General features: G+C 42.3%; 4 protein-coding genes across 6 annotated transcripts; 2 read left to right on the plus strand and 2 right to left on the minus strand.

Moving 5' to 3' along the window:
- The first annotated feature begins 39 nt into the window (after positions 1 to 39).
- On the plus strand, positions 40 to 2,214 carry LOC122519497 (dual specificity protein phosphatase MPK-4-like). The gene is made up of 2 exons (XM_043638978.1): positions 40 to 447; positions 622 to 2,214. The coding sequence occupies exon 2, from the start codon at positions 629 to 631 to the stop codon at positions 1,673 to 1,675; it is 1,047 nt and encodes a 348-aa protein (XP_043494913.1). The 5' UTR covers positions 40 to 447; positions 622 to 628; the 3' UTR covers positions 1,676 to 2,214.
- LOC122519469 lies at positions 2,052 to 19,012 on the plus strand. Of its 3 annotated transcripts, XM_043638937.1 has the most exons (18): positions 2,052 to 2,142; positions 2,289 to 2,409; positions 9,103 to 9,346; positions 9,436 to 10,067; positions 10,155 to 11,059; positions 11,724 to 11,955; positions 12,564 to 12,618; positions 13,044 to 13,325; positions 13,408 to 13,719; positions 14,436 to 14,851; positions 14,910 to 15,122; positions 15,212 to 15,583; positions 15,672 to 15,786; positions 15,851 to 16,266; positions 16,361 to 16,585; positions 16,643 to 16,991; positions 17,217 to 17,223; positions 17,257 to 19,012. In XM_043638937.1, exons 1-18 carry the CDS (start codon positions 2,085 to 2,087, stop codon positions 17,547 to 17,549), a joined length of 5,247 nt encoding a protein of 1,748 aa, XP_043494872.1. In that variant the 5' UTR covers positions 2,052 to 2,084; the 3' UTR covers positions 17,550 to 19,012. The 3 variants fall into 3 exon arrangements, with proteins under 3 accessions (XP_043494872.1, XP_043494864.1, XP_043494882.1); XM_043638929.1 differs by having other exon boundaries at positions 17,217 to 19,012; XM_043638947.1 differs by having other exon boundaries at positions 17,183 to 17,288.
- On the minus strand, positions 2,321 to 4,761 carry LOC122519504 (retinal homeobox protein Rx2-like). The gene is made up of 3 exons (XM_043638991.1): positions 4,289 to 4,761; positions 3,733 to 3,905; positions 2,321 to 2,874 (listed from the first exon to the last, which is right to left on the minus strand). Exons 1-3 carry the CDS (start codon positions 4,410 to 4,412, stop codon positions 2,455 to 2,457), a joined length of 717 nt encoding a protein of 238 aa, XP_043494926.1. The 5' UTR covers positions 4,413 to 4,761; the 3' UTR covers positions 2,321 to 2,454.
- Positions 19,004 to 20,013, minus strand: LOC122519509 (39S ribosomal protein L30, mitochondrial). Its single transcript, XM_043639003.1, has 3 exons — positions 19,657 to 20,013; positions 19,461 to 19,587; positions 19,004 to 19,362 (listed from the first exon to the last, which is right to left on the minus strand). The coding sequence occupies exons 1-3, from the start codon at positions 19,761 to 19,763 to the stop codon at positions 19,075 to 19,077; spliced, it is 522 nt and encodes a 173-aa protein (XP_043494938.1). The 5' UTR covers positions 19,764 to 20,013; the 3' UTR covers positions 19,004 to 19,074.
- Positions 20,014 to 20,237: the final 224 nt, after the last annotated feature.

Below are 20,237 nucleotides of genomic sequence, written 5' to 3' on the forward strand. Positions count from 1 at the left end.
TTGAGTCTAATACAGGGGATGCAGAAAAGTTGGTTGCTTCGGAAAGTGAACGTTGCGTTTCGCCTGGCTCTGCCATCGAAAATCATTACAAAATGACAATTGGATAAGAACAAATTGAAAAATCTATTCTAAAATAGACTTTCTTAACCTTTTTCAACTATAAAGAGAACACTTCGAGATGACGAGTGTGTTTATTATGGAGACCCTTTCATTGATCTTTCCAAAATGTTATATTTCACGATCAAAAAAAAACAATGAACGAACAATAAATATCAGTAGAAATATTAGCATATTTGTGAAATGAGCCAACTTGCCAAATAGGTTATTATCAACGGTATATTGTGTTTGCGTGAATGCCTATGTCTGTTGTGCTGTGTTTCTATTTTCAAAGAATATTCTGTCATATATCAATTATATAATAATTATCGAATAGTTTGAAATTTGTAGGTGAGTCCACTTTTAAATCCATAGTTTACGTTGTTCTTTCCATAAGATATTGCAGATGGAAATGTAAAATTTCTTATGGCAAGAAGTTTAAATTTTAGTTAAACAGTTATTAAATGTTTTTTTAAATAGTTTTATTATAATGATTGGTCTTTTTAATATATAATAATTGTACAGGGCAAGGATGGCGCAAGACGAAGACAACAAGTTAACCAGAGAGGATTTTGATGCCGGCCCATCTAGTTTTGACGAAATCGAACCAGATTTATTTCTAGGGAATCTAACAGCTGCTACCGATGTGGAATGGTTGAAAGAAATAAATATGACTCACATACTTACGGTTGATTCGTGCCCTCTACCAAGAAAGATTCAAGAACGTTTGCCCAATCTCATCATTAAATATATTCAAATAACAGATATGCCGAGAGAAGATTTATTAACTCATTTGGAAGATTCTTATGAATTTGTCAATCAAGCTTTAGAATCAAAAGGTAGAATCCTGGTACATTGTTACTTTGGTGTATCAAGATCCGTTAGCGTTGTCATTGCATATATTATGAAGAAACATGGAAAATCTTTTTTGGACGCGTTAGAAATGGTCAAAGAAAAAAGACATTTCGTAGGGCCAAATCCTGGTTTTATAGCTCAACTGAAATTATACGAAGAGATGGATTTTGGCATAGACAATACTAACGTTCAATTTAAGATGTACAGATTGCAAATAGCTGCGGATAAAGTGAGGAAAGTTAAAATTTTACCTCAAAATTGTATCGATTTAATTAAGCCAGATCCTGCATTAACGACTGTACGTCCAGAACCAACTGTTTATCGTTGTAAAAAGTGTCGAAGAATCGTTGCCAGCGCGAGTAATATTTTACCGCATACAACGCATCAAAGACAAATTTGGCGACACGTTAGTTCCAAACGAATGCCCAAACAGATTAAAGATGGGAAGGAAGGAGCAGAACATGTCAATGTAAAGAAAGAAAATCAAATGACAGAACTTTGCACTAAAATATATTTTGTGGAGCCCTTGGCATGGATGCCAGACATAATGCACAACGTGGAAGGAAAGTTGAATTGTCCAAAGTGTAATACAAAGTTAGGCTCTTTTAGTTGGATAGCTGGTAGTCAATGCCCATGTGGTAGTAAAATAGCTCCGGCATTTTACTTGGTTCCTTCTAAAGTCGATTGGAGTAACGCAGTTCAGAATGTCCAGGTAACGGTTTAGTATGCCAAGACAATCTATGCAACCAAGACGCGTACGTGTATATATATATATATATATACGTACGATTGTTTGGACGGATAATTACAATGATAACGATTGTCATACCTGTCATTGTATTTACGGTAAAACTGCTAAACATTTGTATTATATTTATATCATAAAGCATATTCGATTTAAAAATGATAAAACGTTTGTAACGAAAAAAAAACAATTGTTTATCGTGCGTAATCGAGCGATTATGTATGTTCATTGTAATTAATGATATTTCTTACAGTATTATTGAGGATGTTTTATATCTAATTTAATTGACTTCCAACGCTAGGACCATATGCATTATTTCGCGTATTTTACAAAGTATATATATATATATGCATATATGCAATACAGTGAATCTCGTTAAGGAATCGTTATGTATACCCTGTATACCGTATCCTTGGCACTCGTCATAGTTATATATAAACGTATACGTATGTATCTATTTATTCATTTATGTAAATATCTATTATATATACCCTGTTTATAAAACTCGTAATAACTAAGTAAAAGTCTTGATTATTATATTAACTTGAATTTTTGTAATAGATAAGTTTTAACTCAACCTTGTTGATTACAGTTGAGAGCAAGAGCATTTTTGGTTTCAACAAACGAATCCTGTGCAAACGCTCTAAATCTCTTGGAAGCAAGCACAGGAAGCATATAAAGCACCAAAGAGAAGTATTATCGAAGGCGTCTAGGTTTGAATCGCAGCATTTTTTCGTTTTATCATTATCGAGAAAGAGTCACATGCTTGCGTGCATGGCGGAATAGGTAGCACTGTAAGGATGCGATCTCAATCTCAATGCGCTTAAACCAGTTATAGTCGTTCCTTCGACGGCACTGTGAATTTCTGCTGATTGATGATACGATGGTAAAGCAGCTACGTTTCCAAGATTAGCGTTGACAAATCCGTGACAATTACTACTTTGAACGGCGGTATAATGTTGAGGCGATCTCCAATATTCGCTATAGGAATATTGCGGAAATTGCTGTGCTTGGAACGTATTATTTTCCGCATTGTTTCCGTGCGCGTGGTTGCTCACTCTTATCGGTCGAAGCGGCAAGGTGGTAGTTTCTAGTTCTCTGCTCGTACACGTGTTGCGATTAAGAGCCGAGCTTCTTTCATTTCGCCGGAATTTGGCACGTCTATTTTGAAACCATACCTGCAAAAGGCAAAGTTCTACATAGTTTTAATGAAATAAGATGAACGACGGATGCGTGCGCGCGCGCGCGCGCGTGAGAGAGAGAAAGAGAGAGAAAATAGTCGCGCTGATGGCGAAGGAAGAAAAGAAAAAGTGACGGTGATAGCGAAAAGAGGCTCGTCGTGTCTCTTTGCGGCATGCCGCACAAATGTCTCCCCCAAACAACGCATACGTTGGCTTAGCGACGCGTTCTTAGGAAAGACGGGACAGCGTGACGGCTCCTGGCAGGCGTACGCATATTCGTAGAGACAGGGAGAGAGACAGAGCACAGACGGAAAGACGGACAGACGATCAGAGTCTCAGGAATGAAAGCGCGAACGAAGGGTGGTGAGAAGGAGTTTGCAAAGCACACACGTGCTGGATCGCGTCTCTACGACTGTACGCTAGGCTAAAGTACGCAGATGCTGTTGGATAGACGCGTACGATCTTAGGTCGCAGCAGGCTAATCATAGCTTCTTTCCTTGACAACCTGTCTCCTTCGATTTTCTGCCTAGCTGTCCGTAGCCTCCCTCCTCCCTCTTCTTTTCCCTACTCTTCCTGCTACCATCTCTTTCTCTTTCGCTCATTTTCGCTCACATGTTTCTATCCTTCGAATATAATCTCAAGAACACGTGTGTCAAGAGAGACAGTTGGTTACTTTCTTAGTTGGCAACTGTCCTCTTATTTCTACATTGGAAGATTCTGCTGCCTTATTTGAAAGACCTTACTTTTCTATGAGTAAACGCGTTACAAGACGAATAATAGACGAATAATAGACGAATAATAGACGAATAATAGACTAGCAATAGACAAATAATACTTAGATCGAGATTTAATTACCTGAACTCTTGCCTCCGATAAGGATACTCTAGTAGCGAGTTCCTCGCGAACAAAAGCATCGGGATAATGTGTCCTTTCGAAAACTCTTTCCAAAGCGGCCAGCTGTTGCGCCGAGAAGGTTGTCCTACTTCTCCTTGGTCTCCTGCTCGCCGATGTTCCTTCTGTGTGACATTCTGCGTGTTTGTGTGCGTGCGCGTGTGTCATAGATCAATTTTTTCTTCGAAATTTTATTCAATATAGGAAATACTGGAAGATGCCGCATACGATAAAGTAGTCGCTCGGAAGGAAAAGAGAGAGAGAAAGAGAGAGAGAAAGAAAAAAAAAGGAAAGAAGCAAGCACAGACGCGGCAGCTATTCTTGAATGAATCTACTGTGCTTGAGTATTCATCAAAGCGGTATAACGCGAGCAGCATGGGCGGAAACACACAATTTCGATGGAATCGAACGCCTATCGTCGGTATCAAGTAGTTACTAAGTTTCTTCTTAAAAGAATCAATTTAGACCGATCTAACATTATTTTAGGATATTTTATTATTTGTTATGTTTTTATTCTTACCCAACGAATGCATCGTCGACGTTGACAATAGTCGTGAAACAGTGAAATCTTGTGACGCATGAGGATTCGTTGATTGCGACGCTATTATGTTATTACCATCCTGATCCATATTCGCGCCGATCATTTTGCTCTCAGTTCGTTCGAATGATTCTTATATATTTTCTATTTTATTCTTGTTTTTGATGTCACCTGAACGTTAAGTCACTTAGTTTCATCGATCGAACAAAGTTACCGTCAAAGCATGACGATATTTTGTCCGTCATATATCTTAGAAAATAGATACTTTGTTGATTGTGATACCGATGAAAGGAAGAAAACTTTGCTACTATCGTTTTGTAGAGTATCATTTAATTTTATACGAGTTATCTGTTACACAACTTGGTCGTGATAATCAACGAAACGCTGATCGTATAAATCTTTTTGCGCTGTTTAATCTACCGAATCCACGAGATGTTATTCGATTTAATTGCCTTTACATGTAACTTTGATTCGTGTCAAATTTTCATCTTTAAGGAAGAAAGAAAGAAAGAAAGAAAGAAAGAAAGAATTTATTTCGCGCGTTTCAACGAAAAGCAAGAACTTGAAAAAACGCAAAAGGGAGAAGATATTACTCGGGGTACCGGGATATCAACCGACTAAACCGACTTGAGACGTACTGAAAGATTCTCCTCTTGTCTCTTCGCATCTTTTTCTCTGTTTCTCTCTCTCTCTCTCTCCCTCGGTCGTCATCAGAAGCGACGCAGCGAAACATGCGAGGAGAGGAGAAATAGAGCGTTTTAAGAGTAGGTGGAGATTTTCTTCGCAGGCTCCACCTTCATTAGGCGCTCATTGGTTTTCAAACATTTGTACTTACGTTTCGTTTTATAGACAGGACTCGGATCTTGGAAGCAAAAAGGCCTATCTGTGCGCGTCTAACGACAGATCCGAGAGCCTATTTATTTCCGCGAAGGCGTACGTCTTTTTGGCTTAACGTCGTTTCTTTTTTTATTACTATATCGATGTTAGATCGTTGACAAAATCGAAAAAAACGAAGAACCCAACGAAAAAAGGGGTGCACTAATTTTTGGCTTTTCCCCATTATGAAATAGTTCGCGGACTTGGAATAAGAAAAATTGAACAGCTCTGTTTTAGAATCAGCAGGCCAAAATATATTTATAAGATGTTTATAGGAAGCTTATAGGAAGCTTATAGGATGGTTGTTATCTATCTATCTTCGGACGGATATTATAATGGATTTTTGTGGAAGAAGAAGAATTTGGAAAGCAAAAGGGGGAGAGTTTAACTCGGTGTGTTTTAGGTTCGAGGAGACGGACGGGCGCGTCGCGACGCGCTGACACGTACACGTCGCGCGTCGCCCTCGGAGAATTATTAGGCGTGCCTGACGACATCCCCGTTTCTCTCTATCCCTCTCATTCTCCAAATTTGACTGTCTTTTGTCATCGAAAAGACGCAAATCGTAGACTAGATCGATCGCCGGATTTCACGGAGATCGTACATGCCCGACGATGTTAGGAGGGTCGTTCGAGCAATTATAACGACCATGCGTCATTCCTGCCAATTAGCGCTAGAAATGTTGTCTTCCTTTTTTCGCCGGTTGACTGCGAGGAGTGCTGCTGATAATTTTACGCATGCGACACCCCTCGTAAACGCGCGCGCTCTCCTTTTCGATATTCCTTTCTCTCGCCCTCGTCGAATGTCGTTACAGATACTCTCGCTCTAATTCATTTATTTTACCTATGTACACCGAGTTGGCGATGGGTGTAGGTTTAACAGAGCGTGAAGCACGTTACCCGTTACTCCTACTACCATAGGTGGACAACGCCTAGTTAGGATATAAGTATTCAATTGGACAATTCAACGTGAATTTCGTTCGTTGCATCTACTTAGGTGTTACCAATTATGTAGCTGTCAGTAACTTAGTCGCTCGCTTTGTCGCTCTTTCGCGTCACGCTCGATTCGAATCGTATAAATAGATGGATACTCGGGCTGCCGTCGACTGGCCAAGTCCGAGTTTTTCGAGCTTTCCAAAAAATCACCTAGCAGATATTCGCAGGGGTTCATGCCGTGGGTACAAAAATGCCGTTTCTTCGCTTTAACGCCTCAACGTACTATCATACGTATGTCTCGGGAAGGATCCTTTTCGTTTTTATCCGTGATGCATCGCGCGATTGTAATGGTTAACGTTCAAACTGGACAAAAACCGGTTAGAAGGAAGCATCTTTGATATTTGAAAATAGTCTTGGGCTATGCGAGAGAAAGAGAAAGATAACGACGATGGTTAGAGATTTTACATTTACGTTTAGAACGGTGCCGAGCTCGAACAACTTTCGATATTTGTCTGCGAAAGATAAACTGTCAAAGAAAAATTGTCGATCTTTTCCATATCATTTCTCATATAGAAGTAATTACATGTATCTTCGAGTGTGATCGTTCACCTGGAGAGATTTTGAATGGTTGGCTTAGTCAGGTCGCGATTCTAGAGTGGGGATATAAAAAGAAAGAAAGAAAGAAAGAAAGAGGGCCAGAGAGAAAGGTAGTTTGAAAACCTTGTCTAGGGACCCTTACCTTACTTACATAAGGCCCGTAGCTTTACCCCACCACACCAGTAAGGAACCAACCGTCGTAGCAACCACATTTGTGTTGCGATCGTGTCGTCGTCGTCGTCGTCGTCATCGACGTCGTCGTCGTCGCCGTCGTTGTTCGATTTGCTTTTTCAGCGTATTATGTGCACGCAAGTTCGATGTGTGATATACGATAACAGTGATCATTGATATAATTCGTGGATTTATGCTAGTCAAGGATCCAGTCAAATAAAGTTAGTACTACCTTTTATCTATTATCTTTCATTTACTAATTCGTACGTGCGCGCGGAACATATTTTTTTCCATGATTATTTTATTCACCCTCTTTACTATAAAACCTTACTCTAACTAAGACTAAGATCATTTTACCTTTGATTTATTTTCCCTGATTATTCTTTCCAGTTTACGAATCTTATCGCGATACGCGAACGTGTAAATGCGTTGCAATGGAATTGATTCGTTAGTATAGAGAAGAACGTCTTTCGTGCCAACGATCGTAAGAAAAGCAAGGATTATCGGTGATGCGTTTTACGTACGACATGTAATACAGAAACGCTGGGAATGGGAATTAAAGAGAAAGGGGGAGAGAGAAAGACAGACGGGGGCAGGTGTGCTCCAAATAACGTGCGCCTAAGGTCTGTCTTTTTGCGACGCGTTTCCCTCCTATTTTTTCTTTTCTTTCTTTCCCCATCCACTTCCCCTGGTCTATCTTTCTTTCTTCTTAAGTCGTCAAAAAGCGAGTAACCTCCGAATGAATGTACCTTTGATTGTCGTCAGTTGAACTCTTGGGTCCCTCTCTCTCTCTCTCTCTCAAGCAAAGGTGCACAGGGTCAATCCAACATAAATCAGCAGGCAGAGAGAGAGAGAGAGAGAGAGAGAGGATTTTGCGGGACCGCTCGCGGTGCGTATATAAGCCGTATCGCGAGTATACGTTGCGTTCGCAACTTGCTGGCGAGGGAAAAGGGGATCGGGTAAACAAGTCCTCGTCGCCACCTGCTTTTTCTCTTATCGATATGCCTATCGATTAGGCACGACACCATACGACTAGACACGTATCTATGACGCGATTGGAATTTCTATTTCCTCGAATGGCAATATTCGTATCGGGTACAACCGTTTTCGAGAGTAAAGTTTAAATCGCTAGGAAGGTAAGTCTTCAACCGTCGTTCCATTTTACTCGCTTATTCGTGGTACGATGGCACGAGGTCAATCCTGTTTCGTTCCTTGGATAAACGGAGCGGGAAAAAGAAGGAGGGTATGTAGATGAAAAGAATTGGTTAAGACCCGATATTATTATTCCTCGAGCAAAGCTCTCTTTTTTCCATTCTTCAAACTAGTTGCGGATATTTTACATCTGACAGTTATAAAACCGATACATCTACGGATAAATTATTATCGCGGGAGAATACTACATACTATGTATTAGTATGGTATTATAATTCAATCGCGCTTAATCTATGAGGATTGGTAAAGACTCGGCGGGCACTTGACGCATCACCGTTTAATCGTAAAGTAATAAGTATGAACAATAATAATGAATCTCGATGAAAAATTGAGCGCGGTTATATCGACGTTTATTGAAATTGCACCTCATAGGAGGGAGGCTTACAAAAGCCAGATGGTCCTCCCTATGTCTGTCCTCGTGAGTCTCACCTTAGGGGCAGGTGCTTACCATCGACGTTTTACGCGTCGTCGTCGTCGCCGTCGCCGTCGCCGTCGTCGTCGTCGTTCGCGCGTTCGTGTTCGCTAAGGCACTCTACTCGCTTTCCCGTATTTATGTGTTTCGATGTGGTACAGAGAGGGAGAAAGAAAGAGAGCGAAATAGTGCGTGTTAAAGGACAGAAGCGCGTGCGCAGCATGGCAACAGCTTGTATGCAAATGAATGCATTTTTATACTTACCTAACAATGCGTCGCGTTTACCCCCCTGAAGAACCGTTAAAAGTAAAAACCTGATGTCGGTAATCATTTGTTTGTCTATTATTTTAGTCATCGATGCTTTTCTCTTGGTTTCTCTGTTCGCTTATAAATACGCGTGTTTTTGATCGAATCAACGGTCGAACGAACTGATAAAACGTATTTGCAGCCTGATTTTGGTCTTTTAGGAGAGACCCGTAAATAAATATTAATTCGTCAAAGGCGGTAACACCTGCTATATGTTATTTCCTCGACTCCTCGACAGGTGTAACCCTTTGTTTCGTCATCGAACGCGTCATTTGGTATTTTTTTTGAAGGATGCTCAAGTGGACCGTCTCGAGATCGTTGTCGGCGAGTAGCTCGACGCCCCACGCTTCAGCCCCCGCTTTGAGCGAGCCAGGCCGTAGGCCTTTTCGAGATCTGTCGAACACGCCACCGGCCGTCGGTATTCTAGGAAGGCACGTCAATTCGTCGAACCTACAAAATGCTTCGATCAAACCTACGCCAGTTCGTCGGAGACGATGTCGTAGTCATGCCAGCGACTTGAGGACCTATTTTCAAGTAAGTTTCGTCTATTTCGACGAGGAAAAGGAGGAAAGAGCCCTCGAGTATGATAATCGAGTCGACTTTTGTTTCGATTGTTTTCCAAGGCTACGAAAACCAATGTAAGGACAGGAAAACGGCAATCGCTCTCTCAACGATCGGAGAGATCACCCAAGCTGGAGAACTTTTATCAAGGTACCCCGCGAGTGGACGCGGACATAGGACCATTGACCTTTTTCCCAAATGGATTGAAACGTTCGACGGCTTTGACTCTACCAACGGATCCAACTTTGTTCTTAAAAAGTCGATCGAACAAACGATCCTTTGCGATCGATCAAAGCAACACCGAGCTACCGCAAAACGTGGTCAACGAGGCGCGCGTTCATTTACAGTCCCACGTATCGGACTTTTTTCATCAGATTTCGATGGCCACTAGTCCCGAAGACGTGATGGAAGTCGAGTCAGTGCCATTGGATAAGTCTCGAACGTATACCCAAAATAACAACTTTAGAATGAAATTGGAGGATGGTAATCGTAAAAAGGGACATTTCCAATCGAAACTGTCTAAGATTACAAAGATCAATGCTCGAAACAGAACCCCGTATTACAAAAAAGTCGTCGAAGCCGGTAGTCCTTTGAAGCAAACTCCGCTTGCCGGGAAACTCTCAAATTTGGCTCTGGATCAAGATTTACCTAAATTTGAAAATATGGATAATACGGTTACGGAAGTTCTCAACAGGTAAGATGATATGTTCCCATCGTCTAAATAATAATGCAACTGTTTAAATAACGACTTTATATCGTTTCGTATGTTTTAACTGCGCAGAGAAAAGGAAACGAATTTTGGAGGGAAAACCGTTGCGGAGATTCTTTTAAACGACATCGAGGAAAGACAAAAAATACTCGAAACTCGCGGTACGATTCCTACTACGGAGGAGGATGAAACCTTTTCCTTGGAGGAGGATCATACGTATGAAACGATCGTTCAATGCCACGGAGAAGAACACGGAGAAGAAGACGGAGAAGAAGACGGAGAGAACGCCAAAGACGAGAGCAAAGCCGAGAGCGACAGTTCGGTATCCTCGGCCAGTCAGCTCTTGGAGGATCCCTCGCCTGTCTCTTGGTCCTTTACGTCGCCAACCGCGACCGACGAATTCGACGGAGAGTTCACTTTGAAAAGACAACGCGGTATACGTAGAAAGCGTCAGCAACGGAGAAAAGAGGGTAAAAGACCGAAAAGAACGGTCGATCCGACTTCCAAGCAAGTGTCGTCGAAGATAGAAAACGACGATACTCCTAGGATAGAGGCGATCAATCCTAATGTGAAAAAGTTAACCCTCGAGACGGACTTGGACTCAATTTTCGAGGACAAACAACGAGTCGAAGGGTTTTCGAACGCGTCGCTCTTTTCTCCAAATATCGTTCCACTGGACGATCGGAAGAAGGCTGATCGTTCGGGAAATAATGACGTAACAGGCGACGTAAAAGGCGACGTAAAAGGCAACGTCTGGGAATTTGAAAGTCCTAAATCAGCTTTGACGGAGGACAATCGTAGTTCGAAGTCGATTTTAAAGCCGACCTCCGATAATACTCCGGAGGTTCCGTTGGTCGCAACCGTTCGAAGATGCTTGAAATATAGTCCGGAGAGCGAGCCATCTAAATCCGATATCGATCGTCGCGGATCCATCGAGATCGAGTATTCGTTCGTTGCCGATCACATACGAGTTCGAGGTGAGTGGAAAATAATGAAAAAGACACGGGGTTTCTTAGGTTCGTAGATACGTTATTGGTGATTCGGTGATTCTAACGGGACGTGCGCGCGCACCCACTCTCTACGAGAGAGAAGGGGTTTATCACTTGGCACCGTAGAAAATAGCAATACTGTGCCAGTAACCCACAGACCCTCCTACAATTTTGATATCGGTTAGTAGGCTTAATAAACATAGAAAAGCTCGAGAATCTTGCAATTCGGACGAAACTTTGGTTAGTTATCCCTTCTCCCTTCATTTCCGCGACTACTCATTGTGAAAAAAGTGTGCGTAGTATACCAAATCAATCGGTTTTTTACGCGAATTTCGGTAGCTGGCCTGGAATCATTTCGCCCTTAGCCGCGACGACGGCATGGCGCGAGGTGCAAGGCGCAAATAGTGCCTCCTTTTCGAGCAATTAATGCTCGTGGTACCGGTGGTATTGGTACCGGTGGTATTGGTAACGGGGTGTACCGGTGTGCGTAGGCTGCGCAAAACAGCTACGAAATTCCCTTCGTCCAATTGTACTGTACGTTAGGACAATTGATTTAGGCTTAGAGTCGATGAGGTTAACGATAGAATACTTAACGAAGAAGGAAACTTCTTTATCTTAGAAAACAAAAAAATGGTTTTTTTCTTTCGCGCAGTGATAAGGTGCAAGGACCTTCGAAGAACCTACGAGGGACCTATTCACGCCTACGTCAAGGTCAGCTTAAAAAATATCAACGGCGAGGGAGTCGTCAAGAGAACTGCAGTTCACAGAGCCACGCCGAATCCCGCCTTTCACGAAACCTTGTTATTGCCCTGTCCGGTTAATCAGTTCATCAGCAAGTCTACGTCCCTGGATATCGCGGTCTGGCACAGAGATCGTCGAGCAAGGTGAGCATGCTCGAGGAATTAGTAATAATCGTTATTGAAAAATCCTTATTGAAATACGTAACGACGATACGCGTGACGAGCGAAACGAGTCGACGTTTGGTATTAAATTTGTCTTACTAGAAAAACATTTCCACCTAGCCCCATGACAGTTGACACATTCGTAATTATCATCGAGTAGGAGAACAATCTTAAAATGGCTTGCTATCGTACGTAGGCGGAAAAAGGTAAAAAAAGAGGTAGAACGAAGATGATTATTCGTTTATTAAATCTTACGTATCGGCTTTTTATTTTGGCAAGCCGAAGCCAATGGTCAATTTTAATATAAAAACTAATATCTAGATTATCGAGGGTTCTTTGCGGTAGGAGGGGAATCGATTCTCTCGAGGCATGCGCATCGAGATCACCACGTGCATTTCTCTCTCGTCACATCCGCACCGCTATAACGTGTATATCGTAGATATATCTCGGGAAAATAGTCTCATCCCTCAATCCTATTTGACTTTGCGCGTATTTGGTGACACGCATCGGTGACGACCACATATATAAAATAAATACCAGCTAAAAGTCACTAAATATTCACGTTGCTTTCTTGTTTTTTCCCTTTTCAGACGTAGCGAGCTGCTGGGCTGTATGACTTTACCTCTACCTCTGTCTCAGGATAAGGTAACGGTTATTATCTGTAATAGGAAAAAGCGCGAATACGAATAGAGCGCGAGAACGCTTATAATGTAATCGTGGACGATTCGTAGGTCTTCGCGCTTAAGGTCACGGTTAAGCCGATGATAGTTCCTCCTCTCGCTTGTCCAGTGCTCGACGAATCTTTGCTATATTCGTCTAGTGTTCGGTCGTCGCTAACCTAACGTAACGTAACGTAACGTAACGTAACGTAACAAACAATGATCGCTGTGGCCATTTATTGCATTGCTTTTATCGTTATCGGCGTTCTTTTAAAACTTCTCGAATTTTGTTAATAATTTTGTTAATACCGACATCATGCATTTAGAGACGTCAATGAAGTTCGCGACATTTCTCGGTTATTCTCAAGACGAGTGAGGGAGATCGATTATATTGGTGTTGGTGTATCGTAGGAAGCGACATGGCACCCGCTCGAATCTGGATCCAGCCGAAATACAAGTACCCCTTATGCAGGAGTACCACAAGAATGTGGAGTCTCGCCACCTTTATCCAAAGATGGAGAATCAGATAACAACAATTCCGGGAACGATGATTTGACGTACTTGAGGCATCTCGAATTAGAACCAGTCGATCCTCTGACCGGCTTACCTCTGCATCCAGGTTTTACCGCGAAAGGTGGTAGGACGCCTTGTACTGTAACTAGAAGACTGATTAGACAAAGTGCCGTGAATCAGGTATGGAAATGTTACAATATACGTATCTACATAATCTACATATTCAAATCTATACATCTCGTCTCATCTACGCTCGTTCCAGGTGCCATGGGGTTTCTCCTTATCCTGGGGCAGACCGCCGCGCGTGGAGCGCGTAGACTCGGCAAGTCCTGCCGAAAGATCCGGCTTGAAGCCAGGCGATTACGTGGTCTTCGTCGAAACGGTGAACGTCGTTACGAAACCAAGGGACGAAATATTGAGTTTGATCCAGGCGGCAACGAATCAGCTCGTTCTCGAGGTTTACCGCAAGGGAGGCATTCATTCCTCGCAGCACAGGCCCAGCTCGATGAATGTCACTCTTCAACAAACCGTCGTCGGTCCCCCTAGTCAGCACGCCGTCGCGTTTAACGCCGAGGTCGGTACCGGCGTTCTGGTCTGAGTTCGATGCCGTCGCCGCCGCCACCCCGCCACCCCGCCGCTTTCAAATCCTTTCCTTTCCCTATCGCGATATTTTATAAGCAAGAAGCGACGATCGCAACCTTTGCATTTATACTCATTTCCCTTTGTTCCCGTTCCACCCAACTTTATTTGTTTGTACTTTATTCGGTTATCTTTTCTTTTTTTCTTGTCAACAAGTTTTCTTTTAAACTACAATCGCATTGTTTTCTTTTTATTTACGTCACATCCCCGTCCATCTTCCTTCTTCGCGAATCCTATGTTGTATTATGTAAGTAGGTATAAGACGCGAAATTAGCCAATCCGTTCGATACTTTCTCTCTCTTTGCATGCAAGTCGAAAGATAATGGAGTAAAGTTAAGCAAATGAATTTTAATACGATTGCACATGATACGATACACGATACAAAATCGCATGATTTTGGTATCGACTGGTTTTTATTATTATGGTTAGCGATATCTGCGCACCAATCTCTCACCGACTTCGTTGAACAAAATCATGAATTACGTATACGTAGACAACGTTCTTAAGCAATAATGATTAGTCGATAGCTGATCAGTTAATTGACAAATAAGAACATTCGTAGGTAAGGACATTAATGCATGCGGTCTCTCGATGATTGGTAGTAGTTCGAAAAGACAGGACGAAAATCTTGCACGTCTACGTCTACGTCAGGTTTTTCCGAATCTTGCTCCGGACGCACCACCGGAGGAAGAGTTATCGGTACGAGAGACGAGATACCGGGGGATTCTGAAGAGCGGTCAGACGAGATTCATTCGGCCGCTGGCCGAAAGGCGCGACCTCCTCTCCGCGGCGGACTACATGATCCTCTTTCAAAATCTAGACGAATTGCTAAAGATATCCGAGGAGATTAGGGACGAGGGTGGCGGGGTCGATTGCTATCTCTGCAGGATACCCAAGATTACGGCCGCCTACAGACGATACCTCAGTGGACTCCAATGGGCTTGTTATTTGCTCGTTGCGCTCAGACGTAACGCGGCCTTCGCAAAGTTGGTCTGCGAACCTGCCGTTCCTCATAAAAGGCGGCCCGACCTCACTGGAGTCCTGTTGCTTCCATTGGAGCATTACAGGTACTAGATCGGTATACGTTTAGGGACCTCGATAACCACCTTTCCCCCCACCTTTCAGAGAAATGACGAGATTATTGAGCTTGGCGTCGCCGAGGAATTGCCAGCAAGCTCGAGATTTGGCGCAAGGTTACCGAGAAGCTACCGCCAATGCGGGCGTGATGGAACCACCGCGAGACACCGGAAGACCGTTACTTAGTTTACAGGAAGTCGAGTCGCGATTGGTTTTTGCCAAATGCAAACCGTTCACTTTAGCTATGCCAGGAAGGCAATGGTCAGTCGACTCTGTCCTTAGAAATCGTTCAACATATCGATTGTATCGATTGCTACTATAATACGGCTGGTATACTATATATTCGACAGGCTTTTTGGCGGTGCCTTAGCTAAGGTCGAAGGTCGTGCTCGTTTGCAACCATCCTGGGCGCTCCTTCTTACCGATTTATTGGTCTTTGCTCGCGTTTCAAGGGATCGCGTCCTTTTCGTTACCGAGGAACCATTGCGACTGGCCAATATCGCGGAGGCATGTTTTACCATCAGAAAGAGGCCAACGGAATTCAGATTACAGGTGGCAATTAATTCGAATGGCAGTTCCGAGAACGGTCAGACAGAAGTGACCAACAGCGGAGGCGGCGGCGGTTGTAGTCCCCACAGTCGTCCTCGGAGACGAGTCATCATATTGAGAGCGCCCAGTCCAGAGCTCAAAGCTGTCTGGCATAACTTGTTGCAACGGCAAATGTGAGTAGCCACGAACTTAAAGTAATTCAAAAACTAACAAAATATTCTTACACTATACTAATATATATACTAATCCCTTGTATTTTAGAATCTATCTAAATACAGGCTATGGTGGAACGTCGAGCGGCGTTGCCAGCCCCGAGGAAAGCCCGATTACCAACGCCAACTTTGCTCAAGTTCGAGAAACGATCGAAAGTCCGCGGGTACGATGATAATGATCCACTAGATCCACTAGAGTGATATTAATTTAATGATTTCTCCTAGCAGATTTTACGGGACCCGAGTAAGCGCGAGGAAGATAAGGACGAGGAATGCCGTTCGAGAGAAAGTCTCGTAGACATTTTGAAAAATACGCGAGAGGACAATCACTTGGCCCAATGGGTGCGCAATTCTCATCAAATACCGCCATCCGATAACGAAGGCTCTCTCGAGGAATGGACTGCCGAAGAGTTAGCCGCGAGGGCACCTGGGGAAAATAAAGAGAGGCCCGTTGAAGAAATTACGGAAACTACGACGGAAGAGATTGTAACCGCTAATTCGGACGTAGAGCAACAGAGCACAGCCTCGAGTGCCAGTTTAAGTACAGTCAAATCCAATAGCATTACGCCGAGAAAAAATGGCAGCTACGTATCTTCGAGAGACAATTCTACGAGTTCTATCAGCATCTGTAGACGATGTCATAGGTTATATGCCTAATCTATTAAATGAAGTGTACATTTAAGATTTCATAATATTCATTCGTTACGTTTCCTTCCTTTCTTCTTCCTTTGCTTTCAGGTCTGGCTGCCCTACACCGCCACTTCCGAGGGACCCCTTCTCTCCGTTACCTCCTAAAATATCTGTTATGCCACCTACGCCAGATATTTATACGGCAAGATATAGATTAAGAAACGGCCTACACGACAGTCCAGGACGTAACAGTCCGAATTATGTTTCTGCCGATGGTAATACGGAAGACGGAAGCGAAGATGATCTCGATTGCGACGGGGAACCACCTTACAGGTAGATTTAAGCTAATCAATTCAACTAATCAGTTCCTATATCCCAATTTTACCGTAGAACCTTAAGAAGATTTGGCACAATGAGTAGTTTGGACCAAGACGACGAATTGGACGAGCAGCAAGGAGACGACGAAAATCGTGAAACGGAATCACCACCCTCGGGTTTAAGAGCTTGGACAGCAAGAGCTAGTAATTATGTTGTTAGCAAAATGGTTCTTTTGGAGCAATTTAGCGAGGGAGTCGGTGGTTACCTTCTTCAACCGCCGGTCCCTCCGGAAAGGACGGAATTTTCTCTCGATCCTAACGACGAGGAGGGTACTACATCGGGTGCAACCTCGGGAGATGACATTTGGGGTACTCCAACGTCCGGTGGTCCAGACGACGAGAGCTTTACTACAACGCATTCGGTAATCATTTTTAGCAGCTCATTTATATTATACGTGTACGGGAAGGTATCGCGGTGGCAGTTTGCCTCAAAAGCCAAAAAATCACATAAGTCTTTCTTATGCCATTTACCAGTACCTTCCGTAAAAGCATCGAATATAGTCAGTAAGCTTCGCACGCCTTTGCATGACTCGCTTGCCCTTTGTTTGCAAAGAATCATTAGCCCGAGATGTGCCTGACTTCCTTAGCCGCCGACGCCGCCGCCACCGCCCCCGCCCCCGCCACCACCGCCGCCGCCACCGCCTTCGTCACATGGGACCGACAATTTGACCGACAATTTGACCGACAATTTGACCGCTTCCGGTGAAGACAACTACGGCCTGAATTTATCGACGGAGGAGGATCACGATCAGGAATCGGATAACGACGATTGCGGCCTGCCCGAGCTAAGCATGGATCAATTACTCGGGGGAGGTAGCCTCGGTTCGCTTCGTTGCTTCTTAAGCAGAAGAAGACTCGAACCTTTACTCGAAGAGGAGGATTCGCCTGGAAGTGGAAAACATCAAGTCGGATGGTGGTGACAGAGGTTGCAATCGACTACGTTGAAAAACGTTAGCTCGAGTTCCGATGCAACCGAGAGGGATCGTATTTTTGCGAAATTGAACCAAGAAGACGAAGATTTTCGTCGAAAAATCGTAGATCTTCATAGAAAACTCTCCGACGTTGACGAAGGATCGAAGCTCGAATTAACGTCGCCGGACTCTCTGAGGAATGTCAAAGAGGAACATCGTTTGAAAGAATTAGAATCGGTCGCGCTGAGAGCCGAAGAGTCTAGCAATAGAAATGCCGAAAAGATTAGTTTCGAAAGATTGCAAAAGGAAGCTTACGCCGCGATCGCGATCGGTACGATTGAACCGACCGACAATAGGCGCAGATATAGACAATTAGATGCGCAACACGATTGTAGAAAACAATTAGAGTTTATGATTAAAAAAAGCAAAAGCAACAAGCTCCTAGAAGAATCCTATAGTGAAAACAACGGTGATAATACTATAGCGACGTCGGAAAGTAATTTCTTAAATCGTTTGAGAATAAAACGACGTAGTTTGAAATTATTGAGCTTCCTTAGCGGCAAAGCGTACGATCGGTCGCAAGAAGAACGAGCAGGAAAATTCTTAAAGATGTATATGCCTGAAAAAGCTACCAATCCGCAGAATACAATCTGCATCCACCACCATACGTCTAGAGACAGACGATTTTGGAAGCTTCGAAGTCGTAGGCGATCGAGTTCGACCTAAATTTCAAATAGGACAAGCCGAGCGAAACCGAAACCGAAACCGAAACCGAAACCGAAACCGAAACAGAGATTATTGTCTCTATATCTCTTTTACTAGGACTTCCAAAAATGATAATGTTATTAGAATTTTTTCAAATCTACTTACTATATCAACAGTTGTTTTCCTAGAGCTTAGTATACTAATAGGATATCGAGTTTGCGATTTCAGCATAGATACTTGTTAGCATTCTTCCAAATAGATAACCAATTTTCAAGCGCAGCACCACTTGCGCACGATCTACGAGTCTCGTCCTCGTATTTTGCCGTTATTACTATGCTTATTATTTATGCACCCGTGTATATGCATCTTTTTACGGAAGATGCGCGATGTAGGCCTAGCAAAATAATTTTCATTTCTCTTTCAATCTAAGAACAACACCATTGAACCATTTTATTCGCACTGACAGATTTAGATTTTTCCAATGTCTTCTTCTCCTTCCTCCCTCCTTTTTACTTTTCTTCATTTTCAACGTAGACATTGCATAATCTAATATCGCTGAGTATAGGACCGCACGACTGATCTAAAGCGGCACGCATCCTTTACTTCTATCGGGTCCTATCGTACCGTTTACAAACAAACAAACTGCAGCAAGTTTGACGAAATTTCAACATTATGGTTAGTAGGATATAAATTGTAAGTTAAATTGTAACAAATCGTTGCACGACCATTAATCTGGTACACGAATAAATAATATATTATTTGTTCAATGACTATACTTTTATATTACCTGTTAAGATTAAGCTCAACATTTAATACATCTTATTACATATTATGGTAAAGTACCGTTTAACCACTGCAATCTTAACTGTTCTTTTAATCTTACGTTTTCTAATTTTTTGGGATTATTTATAAATTTGTCGGTACTCTCTACGCGCAATGGATCTATCTTAGGGACGACATAAAAGGTTCCATTCTCGTGCAGATAGCTTCCACCAAAGTCATCCGGATCGGGCAACTTGTCCGGTAGTTTAATCGGAGTTATTTTCACAAGGTGCTTAACTCTCCACAGCATCGAGCATATCTCGGGAATATTTTTAACTATTACCGGATCTCTTCCCTATAAGCCAAATATTTTATTATTTTTATAATAATATTGGCAAATATTGGCAAATATTGTCAAAGTTATTATCCAATATTTTTTATGACATTTCTTACTTTTTCTTGGATACCCAATCGTTTAAGTGTAGTTTTTTCCCAATATGGATTACCGGCAAAAGGTTTTACCAATGTAACCATTAAAAGCTTCGATGGTATAATCGGAGGATCTTCGTGGTTTGGTGATCTAAAATCGACCATTTCAAATTGTCAGTTACGGTACGAGTCGATACAAGTTACGCGTGAATATTCATACCTTGGATAATATTTAATCTTTCCATATTTGACTGCGTCTACTTCCCACTGTTTTGGTGTCGAGTAATTGCGTGCGAAGCTAGTCAAAACTTTCCATTTGCTTGCCATTATCGCTGACAAATTTCTTACAAATCTTTCTTACAAATAATCACCCTTTACACTTACAAAAATATATCAAACGTTCTGTAAAATGAACAAGAAATTTTTCTTCTTTCAGATCATATTCAACTCACTTAAATAAAAATTTGTGGCGTAACTACGTATGTACAATCATTCAATCAACATTCGCATAAAACGTACAAAATGAAAATACACGTGAAAACATGATAATACAATTCTTCAATCGTATTATATCTGATTCTAACGGCGCTAGTAGTCATACTTGTCAGCGCTACCTAGCGTTTAAATGCCTTATATATACCTTATATATATCTTCTTATCATTTTTATTATCTATCTTTGAACTAAACAATTGTGTGACCCTTCTTACTCTGTTCCTGATGTATTATTTATCTTATATAATCATCTCGAGTAGATGATAGTAGTCTAGATAAAGTATTTTTCAAAAGATTGCAAAACAATC

This window comes from Polistes fuscatus, unplaced genomic scaffold, assembly GCF_010416935.1.
Source record: "Polistes fuscatus isolate 324 unplaced genomic scaffold, CU_Pfus_HIC Scaffold1, whole genome shotgun sequence".
NCBI classification, from domain to species: domain Eukaryota; kingdom Metazoa; phylum Arthropoda; class Insecta; order Hymenoptera; family Vespidae; genus Polistes; species Polistes fuscatus.